The sequence below is a fragment of the Gekko japonicus genome, unplaced genomic scaffold (assembly GCF_001447785.1).
Source record: "Gekko japonicus isolate JY-2015 unplaced genomic scaffold, Gekko_japonicus_V1.1 scaffold1486, whole genome shotgun sequence".
NCBI lineage: Eukaryota > Metazoa > Chordata > Lepidosauria > Squamata > Gekkonidae > Gekko > Gekko japonicus.
This window is the reverse complement of record NW_015174320.1, coordinates 172,858-183,724: the sequence shown is the minus strand read 5'-3', so window position 1 is coordinate 183,724 and position 10,867 is coordinate 172,858. Positions and strand designations below refer to the sequence as shown.

The 10,867-nt window shown below is 45.7% G+C and overlaps 1 protein-coding gene across 4 annotated transcripts in view; it reads left to right on the top strand.

Moving 5' to 3' along the window:
* GDAP1L1 (ganglioside induced differentiation associated protein 1-like 1) overlaps nucleotides 1-10,662 on the top strand; it is a 63,428-nt gene extending 52,766 nt beyond the window's left edge. For 3 of the 4 annotated variants that reach the window (XM_015424223.1, XM_015424220.1, XM_015424221.1), the window contains 3 exons: nucleotides 5,826-5,923; nucleotides 7,051-7,165; nucleotides 10,319-10,662. In XM_015424223.1, the coding sequence (XP_015279709.1) occupies nucleotides 5,826-5,923; nucleotides 7,051-7,165; nucleotides 10,319-10,662 (557 nt within the window). The remainder of the gene's footprint in view (nucleotides 1-5,825; nucleotides 5,924-7,050; nucleotides 7,166-10,318) is intronic. The other variant, XM_015424224.1, reaches the window with a different exon arrangement.
* The last annotated feature ends 205 nt before the right edge of the window (nucleotides 10,663-10,867 follow it).

Genomic DNA, 10,867 nt, shown 5'->3' with positions numbered 1-10,867 from the left:
CCTTATTTATCTTCCTTAGTCACTTTCAGCTCCTGAGTTAAATGCTGTCTGGCTACTTGATCAAGGAGACACAAGAACCCTATTTTCTAATCCACTGATATAGGTGGTTATATGTGTGTGAGAGAATCCCATAATGGCAATGTAGATGCGAGTCAGTTGAAGCAACTGCTTTTGGAACTTATATTTTTGCCTTCTTGGATCCAAAGTCCTCATGGCAATGAAGTAGCGTGAATCTACAAATGGACTGTGAATGTCCTCTGTAGTGATTGGCTCCTGGTGTCCTCATCACAAGCTGTGACTCCTAGCAGCTAGTAGCTTGAGGAGGGTACCTGACCATGCCTACAGAGGCCATGTTTGTACAGTAGACCATTCATGACAGAGGTGGTGGGGATAGAGACCAGAGCTTTATACATGCACACATATGCCATGGTCCTTAGGTTACCTTAATGGTGTTGTTGCCAAAGAAAGATGCAGGCCTTATACATGGACAAACACTTGTCAGGGATGCTCTAGACTGATCCTGCACTGAGCAGAGGGTTCGACCCTTCCAAATCTGTGATTCTATGATAAAGGTTTTAGTCATCTCCGGAGACTACTCATGAGAACTATGGAGAAACTATAGACTGTTCAAGAGAACAGTCTTATGGACTGTTGGATGGGAGCTGGAAGGAATATTCCGTGGGGCAGTGAAAAGTGCCGTCAAGTCACAGCCAACGTATGGCAACCACCCCCCCCCCCATGGGATTTTCAAAGTGAGAGATGCACAGAGGTGGTTTGCCATTGCCAGTTCTACATAACAACACTGGCCTTCTTTGGTGGTCTCCCATCCAGATACTAACCAGGAATATTTCTATGCCACCTTTTCAAGTCCTGTTTGAGGTGGCTTATAATTAAAAGAATGTCACAATATTAAAAACAAGCCATTGGATGCAATCAGCATAAAAATCAAGCTGCACTAGGACTGTTATAAATTGAAGTCCTGCCCCCCCCCCCCCCCCCCCTTTTCCCAGGGCAAATCAGCACTCTAGTACATGGGTTTGCCAGGCCAGGCCAGAGCCTCCTGTGTGCCACAACATCACTTCTGGCCCTGGGGAAAACCCAGAAATGACATTGTGGTGCACAGGATCCTGGCATTATTTTTCCTTCTGCCACTGTGCAGAGTGGTGGTTCGCAACAAGAGCTGTTCATGGGAGGCTTCCTGCCATAGCCCTCTAGTACTAGCCCACTAGTCCTACCCTGGTTATGGCCTTGCCCCAGAGCACGACATTAACTAGGCTGTCCTAAGCAGAGAGCCCACTGACTTCAGTGGACTTAGAAGGGTGTACCTCTGCTCATCATGATGCCATTACTAACAGCCTGTTGGGAGTCCTCTCTGAATATTCATTTGCTTGGCTGGCAGGTATGATTTTTTACTAGCTAGAATTTGCAATTAATAAAACATGAGTCCTCCTGCAATGTCTGTTTTGTATGCATGGCAAATGGGAAGAAGGGCGGGGTGGTCAACGGAGCTCAGTTTTTAGACTATTGATTTGCTGTAGATGGAGTAGCAGCCTGATATGCCATTGGAAGCATTTAGGAAAGGTTTTTAAAGTGATGCTCTTGAGAGGAGCTCCGCTGGAGATCCGAAACAAGAAATGAAGAATAAAATGTAATTCGAAATCTTCAGGGCCGAGGTGAATGGAAGGTACATTCTAACATGCATTTTTCGGCCTGCATCAAGATTCTGCAACAGAAGAGGATACCGAGTAAGAGAAAAATGATGCTTTAGAGTGAGTTACAGTTTTCCATAATCTACTTTGTTATTTCTTTTAAAAATCTAAATCCTGACGGCCCACCCATGTCTTTTTAATTTACAAAACAAGAGGGAATACTTAAGACCTTTTTAACAGTTAGGAGGTCACTAATCTGTATTTTTCTGAGCATGCATTTATATAAAATATACAAAAAAGAACCTTGCAGGATTAGACGAAGGTCAACATTCTTTGCAAGAATTCCAGCAAGCAGCCAGCATGAGGCGTAAGGTTGCCAGCTCTGTTTTGGGAAATACCCGGAGGTTTTGTGGGTGGAGCTTGAGGAAGGTGGGATTTAGGGAGGGGAGGTTCTTCAGTGGGGTATAATGCCATAGAGTCTACCTTCCAAAGTGGCCCTTTTCTCCAGGTGAACTGATTGTCACCTGGAGATCAGTTGTAATAGTGGGAAATCTCTAGCCACGAGGGAATGTATCCTCCAGGTGGGCCCTGGAGATTCCTTGGAATTACAGCCCATCTCCAGACTACAGAGATCAGTTCCCTTGGAGAAAATAGATGCTTTGGAGAGTGGACTGTTTGGCATTGTAGCCCACTGAGGTCCCTGTCCTCCCAGGGCTCCATCCCCAAATCTTCAAGAGCTTCCCAACCTGGATCTGGCCTCCTTACCCCTCCATCCCCCGCTGGTGGCCAGGGGGGATCTGGCTGCCCTATCAGCCACTGTCTGGAGGTTGGCAACCATAATTTGGTGGTCCATCAGAAAGAGGCCCCTGTGGTCTGCCTCTGGATGGAGGCCCACGTTTTGTCCCCTATGGCTTTAGAGAAGATCATAAGCATAGCTGCAGGTCCCCGTCCCAAGGACCTTAGAGCTGGAAATGCAAACTAGACCTGACCGGGGTTTGTGTATGGTCTAAATACATATGCATGTAAAACACATAGTGAGTGGGGAAATCTATGTTCTGTCAGTTAAGGATTTTTCTTCCAGTTCCAATATCAGAAGTGAGCTGATCCTCGGTTCAGTCCCTGGCATCTCCAATTAAAAGGATTAAGTAGTAGGGTGGCCAGCAGACCTGGAGAAGAATGTTCTCTCACTTTAATCGAGGATTAATGTGTGGAGATGCTTTTTGGGGCCTGAAGGTAAATCATAACATCTCATTAAGCCTCTATGAAAGGGATAGGGCTTCTTCTTCTCCAGGTGACTGGACACCCTAGTAGATGATGTGAAAGAAGATGTGAGACCCTGGAGAGCCACTGCCAGTTAGAGTAGACAATACTGACCTTGGTAGATCAATGGCCTGATTCAGTATTTGTCAGTTTCGTGTGTTTACATGGGTTGCAAAATACTGTACTTAAGGACTTCCTTTTGTCTTCTGTGCTTTTTGTGAGCCAGCAGAATATATAATGCAATTAGACAAGTGTAAAAGGCTAATCATCTTGTAGTCTCAGCATTGACCTTGGGGGTGAGACTGGAAGCCTAAGGCTAGATTTATTAAGCGATCAGACGGTCCAGGTTTCCCACCACAGACTCCAGAACAGCACGGCTGTAATGTTTAGCCCTCTCTGCTATTCCAGCGGCTCTAACCTTTTCCTGCTTCAAAGCTGCAGCCTCAGCAAACGGCTTGATCGGTTTCCCTTTTCAAAAAGCAAAATCAGCCTAATGACCTTCTCAGCCACAGAAGAGGCTAGATTGGAAAATAGTTGAGCCTTCCTGGTCTATTTAATCTTCCAATAAGTTCACAGTGGTAGAGAGAGTGATGGGGTTGGGGCAGGGACCTTAATCACGTTGGTCATGCTGGGAAATAAAGGGCAACCAGGAGTCTTGTTTTATAAGGCCACCATAGGTTTTGCCGAGCTAATAATGCTGTGATAACTACAAATTATCACTTCTGGGAGGTGCAAAGTCAGGGCAGGAGAAGGATGAACACCAGTCATTACTGGCTGAATTAATTCACTGTTTTGCCTGCAGGCAAGTCTCCTGTTGTCATGCATATTTTCACTACTCAGACTTTTCTGTACAGTAGGGATGTATGTGTTTTGGTAACCTTTCTCTCTTTTTTTGGTATTTTTGCTATGTGTGTGTGTGCCTACCTTCTGCCCACGCCTGGAAGTCATGGTGACCACTGGCGACTGGGGTATGGAGGATGTGCAGAGAAGTGGCTTGATAGGCTGCCTCTGGCCTCCCGGCCCTGGTATTCTCTGGAGGGCTCCCATCCGATTCTTGTCAGGGTCAGCCCTGTTTAGCTTCTGAGATCTGATAAGATTGGGCTTGCCTGGGCTATCCAGGTCAGGGCATGTTTTGCTAACCTCTCTGATAGGTTACAGCCATTGTGCTCTACATGGGGCTGCCCTGGAAGGTTGTTTGGAAATTATAGTAAGTACAAAATGCAGCTGCCCATTTCTTGGAGTGGAACAGGCAGCCAAGAGCATGTGGCACTGGTGGTTCCTGGTTGCTGACACTGGCTCCTTGTTGTTTTCCAGGCAAGCTTTAAAATGCCGGTGATTGTGACTTTTATATATAGTGGCGGCATATCTCCAGGAATGTAGGGTCTGACATTTCCACCCCCAGACATTGGACATTTGGGGATTTGGAGATTTTGGACATTCCAGTTGGAGAAAAGGCAGTCAGATGCCTTCTACCCATTGTCCACCTGCTCCCTCACCTGTTCTTCTCTACAACTAGAGTAGCATTGTTACAGAGAAGGGAATTTCTTTTTCTGATTCCCTTTTTAAGATCTAGCCATGGATTCCTCTTAGTCTCTTTTTTCCCCTTTGATTTTTCTTTGACGGGAAAGCGGTGCACCCTTTTGTAACTTCAGGAGGACAGGAAGGCCTGGGAGGACATCGCCTGCCTCTCAGCATGTACAGAGTGAAATTCTAAAATGCTGCAGAACCTCCCTTCCTGCCCCTCCCCAGTTCCAAAGGTCTCTTTGGTTAAAACAGAATTGGTTAGAAACAGACTTCAACTTTCTTTTGAAAAATTAGGAAAGGAAACGGATTGTTGGATCTCAGAGAGAAACTGGGTAAAGGGGAATCAAGAGAATTTCTCTTAACAAGAGTAATCTGGAGCCTTGATTATCACAGCAGCTGCGGGAGAAAGACGGGTGAGAAGCCACGGCTCCCTTCCCCCCACTTCAGCTGGTGATGTGAAGGGCGACACCCAGTGCCTGGGGTAAGGTGGCAGCCCTCTGTGAGCACCTTCAGCCTAATGAACCCCAACATTCGCCATGACCTGTGGGGGACATGTGTGTCCCATCTCTCCATGAGGTTAGCTCAGCAGATAATCTAATCTTCCCAGTTGCAGCACCTACCCTCTGGATTGCTGCACCCTAGAAAAGCCTGTGGCTCATAAAGACTCGTAATGCCTCCCTGGGAGAATTTTTAATTGCTTCTTCAAGGGTTTCATGCCTTGACAGTTATGCTCATGCAGTCCTCTCTGCTAGGGTAGCCAGGTCCCCCCCCCCCCCAGCCACCGTACCGGTTGTCCAGTCCAGGTTGGGAAACTCCTGGAGATTTGGGGATGGAGCCTGGGGGGGACGGGCACCTCAGGAGGGTACAGTGCCATACAGTCCACCCTCCACAGCATCCATTTGCTCCAGGGGAACTGATCTCTGTAGTCTGGAGATGAGCTGTAATTCCAGGGGATCACCAGGTCCTACCTGGAGGTTGGCATCCCTACCTGGGAAGCATGGGTCACAGCCCCAGGACTCCCCCCCGGTGGTTTTTATGAATATTACAGCACAATCAAGTGGCGCAAGCATCAGCTCTCCAAGGTTATAGAAGAAGGTATTCTCCAGCACTGTTGCATGAGATCTTGAATGAGACACACCAGACATTGAACATGCGGCTCTTCTACATGCTAAGCGTGTGTGAGAAGACCTCTTCTCTTGAAGGCCCAGCCAACCTATTGATTTATGAAGCTACTGGTAAAAAGCTTCTTTCTCAGTGTACTCAATTCAAGTATGACAGTTTCCTAAAAAGGTGACGTGTTCTTAGACAGTGTGTCAGCTCAAGGTTTACTGAGAGAGATATGAAATGCCAGAAGAACCTGCCATGAGTAATTTCTCTTTCCATCTTTCACAGGGCATCTAGTGAATGCCAGCACGGACCTTCTGAAGTTAGACCACGAAGAGGAGCCACAGTTAACAGAGCCATATCTTTCCAAACAGAAGAAACTCATGGTGAGGCATTTGAAGCAGCAGCAGGGATTCTGTTATGGCAGGGGAGGGTGCAAGAACGTACTTAACACAAAGTACATCAAGGTCCCATTTCTACAGAAGATGGGGGTTATTAATATTGCCAGCACCGGTTGGGAAATTCCTGAAGATTTGATGGTAAAGCTTGGGGAGGGCGAGGTTTGGGGAGCAGGCCCGTAGCTGTGGTGGGGCTTTTGAGCGTTCTGCCCCCTTTCTTAAAGGCACAGCCCCACAAGAATTTCTCCTGTAAATGCTTTTTTTCAATCATTAAAAAACATTTTTAAAGGTGTACACTCCGGGAGTGGGGTGCTGTAGCTGCCTAATTCCCACACTGAGCAAGGGGGTTGGAGTAGGTGTCCTCTAGGATCCCTTCTAACTCTGTTTCAAGAAACTGATCTCCTTTAATAGAGTTTTTCTGCCTGTTAGCTTGCTTGACTATAGAAGCCATCACCGCCACCTGCTGGCTTGTTATGAGAATTGTTGCTTAGGCTGGCAGAAGTGATTAACTTGCAGCAGCTGAGAACTGTCATCTAAAGTGGTTGACAGCTTGAAATTTTGAGATCTATACTGGTAACAGCTTTCTTTTGGCTAAATGGCTTTTCTTTCTGCACTGAGAACTGTCTGCACTGAGAACAACCATATGGGGTTTGAATTGAGATCAACGGTTTGCAAAGCACAAATCATATCCACCAGTTACCCCCTGCCAGCCCTGTCCATTGTCTTCATAACTGTACACAGTGCTGCTGCCTGCCATTTTGACTGTCTTTGCCATCAAATGCTACCCTGGAGCCCTCCCTACTGCTTGTCTCTAAAACTCCCCAGATCCAAATAATATTCCTCTGAGCAACTTTATTGTAGGCTTTCTGTTCTCTTTATCTTTCAGTATTATATAATATTTTCCCAGAGTCTCCTGAGCACCATTTTGAATTGAAGGATAACTAAAATAACGTGCAGATCCTGATGAGGTTTTAATTTATCCTTCTTCTTTTTTAAATAAAAGACATTTTTCATTCTAATAGTGTGCACATCGATTTGTAAGGAGATTCTTTCCAGGAATATACTCTCTTCTTGCGTGATTAGCTTGGTATGAAGATTTCATTATTTTAATTTAGGCCAAAATCCTGGAACACGACAATGTGAACTACTTGAAGAAAATCCTGGGTGAGCTGGGAATGGTGCTAGATCAGATTGAGGCCGAGCTGGAGAAGAGGAAAATCGAATACCAAGGTAGGTATCATGTCCAATCTGGCATGGAAATGATAGTCTGGGATTCTAATCTTAAAGACAGCTGTACCCTTCTAAGGGCACTGAAGTCAATTGGCTTAGAAAGCCAATCCATCCCCAGAACGCCCCCTAAATACCCCAGCCGGAGCAACGAGGGAACCTGGCAACCCGAGCCAGGCCTTTGCTAGGGCTGCCAGGTCCCCCGAGGGGGCAGGGGGGTTTCTGCCGAAAGGGCCCCCAACCCACCGGCCCAGATCCAGATCCGGCCCCCAAAGTGGCCGGATTGGGCCGACGTGCCCGGCACGATGACGTCACCCAGAAGGAAAACTATGGTACCATAGAGTTTTTTGGCTGATTGCTAGAGCATCGCCTGGCGATGTGCCTAGCGTGATGACATCACTTCCGGGTGACATCATTGTGGCACATGCACAAAATAACTCCCGGACGGAGTGCAGGACTCCCCCACTATTATGAAGGTAGGGCTTGGCAAAGCTATGAGGACAGCAATGGCACTCCCTTCCTCTCCCCCCACCCACCCACTTATTGCAAGACAGTAATGCATATTGTATGTTGACAGTATTTTGGCACCATTCTGATATATCTTAATGATTTTAACTCCTGGATTTTAAATTGTACAGTTTTGTTGTTAACTGCCCTGAGCTCTGTGAATTCAGAGAAGGGTGGTATATAAAGCCAAATTATAAATAAATGAAGAAGAACCAGAAAGTTATTCCTAAACAAGATTGGAAAATGTGTCTGAAAATGCCTGCAATAATTCTCCTTCAGAAGCCTGGAATCTTAGTGAATTTAGAAATGTGTATTATCTGGAGGGAGAGCTAGCTAAGCTCACACAGTAGGGAACCCTAGAGACATCTCTTCCCAGCAAAGACAGCAGAGTATTAAAGGTTAGCCTTTCCTCTGCATAAACATAACACTTCTAATAAGGGTACCTGTCAATGCATTTGGGGGCTGGCCTGCACTGAACATTTGCAAAGGGCTTTGAAAATCATCAGGGTTTTTGCACTTCAAGCCACTTCCGTTTTCTTCTCTGCAATGTGCTTGGAAATCCCTTAGCTGGTATGGGTGAGCTACTTGCAAAAGTACAAAGGTGGTAGACTTCACAGTAAGAGGTAACCTGCAATTAGGAGTGCAAATCGCTGTTAAGAGTCATGGTTTTGAAGGCTATTTTTTTGGATGCCTCATTTTATGTTGAAAAATTCCATGTACGAGAGCATTAATAACTTTGCTGGGAAATCTACATTAATTGAACACATCACAGGACAATTGTTGAGTTACAGTGTTATAATTTCCAACTCTCTCTATAATTACAGGTAGAGTTATTACAATTCTGCTGAAGCACAGGAACACAGTTTATCTCAGCTGCAACTAAAATAATTCTAGGTTGTGAAGGTTGCAAAAAATGCTTAACATTAGGGGGTGAAATCTCAGAAGCCAAAGGGAGTTTATAATCTAGTCCATGTAAATTGATGCACAGTGGAAGGGTGGGAGCATCAGGGCCACGTATAGCTATTTCCACTAAGAGAAAATAAATCATGCAAAACAACAACAATGGTAGAATTAGCAACAATGGTAGAATTAATTATGCAAAGTAAGAAATGATGTGTTTGCTTCCTTTGCAATACCAATTCTGACAACTGCATCAATTAATAATTTGGTCAAAAGTCACCCACAATGTGTAATAAAAACACACAGCTTTCAAGACAGATAAGAACATAAGAAGAGCCCTGCTGGATCAGACCAGTGGTCCATCTAGTCCAGCATCCTGTCTCACACAGCGGCCAACATCAGGGCACAGAGGCCGAGGCCTTCCCCTGACGTTGCCTCCTGGCTCTGGGATTCAGAGGATTAGTGCCTCTGAACATGGAAATTCCACTTAGTCACCATGGCTAGTATCCATTGATAGACCTCCGTAAATCTATTTAATCCCTTTTTAAAGATGTCTGTGCCTATGGTCTTCACTACATCATAAGAACATAAGAGATGCCAATGTTGGATCAGGCCAAAGGCCCATCCAGTCCAACACTCTGTATCACACAGTGGCCAGAAATACCAGTGCCATCAGGAGGTCCACCAGTGGGGCCAGGACATTAGAAGCCATCCCACTGTTGACCCCCCCAAGCACCAAGATGACAGAGCATCACTTGCCCCAGAGTCCCTATCTATACCTTGTGGCTAATAGCCACTGATGGACCTCTGCTCCATATGCTTATCTAATTCCCTTTTGAAGCCGTCCATGCTTGTAGCTGCCACCACTTCCTGTGACAGTGAATTCCAAGTGTTAATCACTCTTTGGGTGAAGAAGTACTTCCTTTTATCCGTTCTGGCTGCAAACTCCACATTTTAATCACTCTCTGTGTAAAGAAGTGTTTCCTTCTGTCTGTCCGGAATCTCCTGCCCATCACCTTCATTGGATGCCTTAGTATTTGGGGAGAGGGAGGAAAAAGTTCTCTTTGCCAACTCTCTCCACCCCGTGCATAATTTTATAAATGTCTAATAAAGTGTGGCATCTCTTTCATTATTTGCATTTTGTCTCCCCTCCTCCCTTGACTAGAGAGGTCTCAGTCCTTTAGGCAATAATGTTAAGAGTTGCCTCCAGATGTCGGGGAAGTTAGTACAGTGCTTGATTTCACATTCAGGGTCTGTTGCAAAGGTGAAACACTAGCAGTAGCTTTATTCAATTCTGCCAGGACTGACAGGGAAAAGGTAGTGTGGCAGGGAAGAGAGGCCCTGCCAGGTCCTTTCACTTCTCATGTCATGTAAAACCACTGTCACAGCAGGCAGTACAGAATAACTTTGACTAAATTGGCTAATTAATAGCTTTAGTTGCAGGTGAAAATTTGCTCTCCCCCGCTAATCTGAGATTCCAAGGCTGACCACTGGCTTCCAGCTCCCTGTCACAGCTTGGATGGGAATGAACCAAAGGTTCTGCAGCACAGGGTTAACAACATGCACGCCTCTCCATAGGTGGAAGTCCTGGTCAGGTGACAACCATAGGCCTGTGGTCACATAAGCAACTCCAGTGTAGAGCAGTGGAGGATCTAATTGACTTTGCTGGGCAAAATATTGACCTCAAATCTCCAGATGTGATTTACAATGTCTTTTTATGCTGTCTCTGTTGTGGTTTTTGTTTTCCAGGACAGAAGTGCGAACTCTGGCTATGTGGATGTGTTTTCACCTTGGCTGATATCTTGCTGGGAGCCACCCTGCACCGCCTCAAGTTTCTAGGACTCTCTAAGAAATACTGGGAAGACGGCAGCAGGCCCAACCTACAGAACTTCTTTGAAAGGATACAAAAACGCTTTGCCTTCAGGAAAGTTTTGGGAGACATACACACCACCCTTCTCTCGGCCGTGGTACCGAACGCCTTCAGGCTGGTCAAACGGAAACCCCCGTCCTTTTTCGGCGCCTCCTTCCTCATGGGATCTCTAGGGGGGATGGGGTATTTTGCTTATTGGTATCTAAAGAAAAAATACATCTAATGCTGGCCATTCTGGTGTTTAGTTTGGTGTCTTCTGTGCTGTGTTGAAACCATGATGAATCCTCAGTAAATGTAATGAAAATTTGAAACCAATATGAATAACTATACTGTTAATGTAACATTCCATAGTCTAGAAGTAGAAACTTATACTGCAAGGAAGTGAGTCAACAAAAATAGTCAACTTGTTTTTGGGGGAGGGAAAGGAG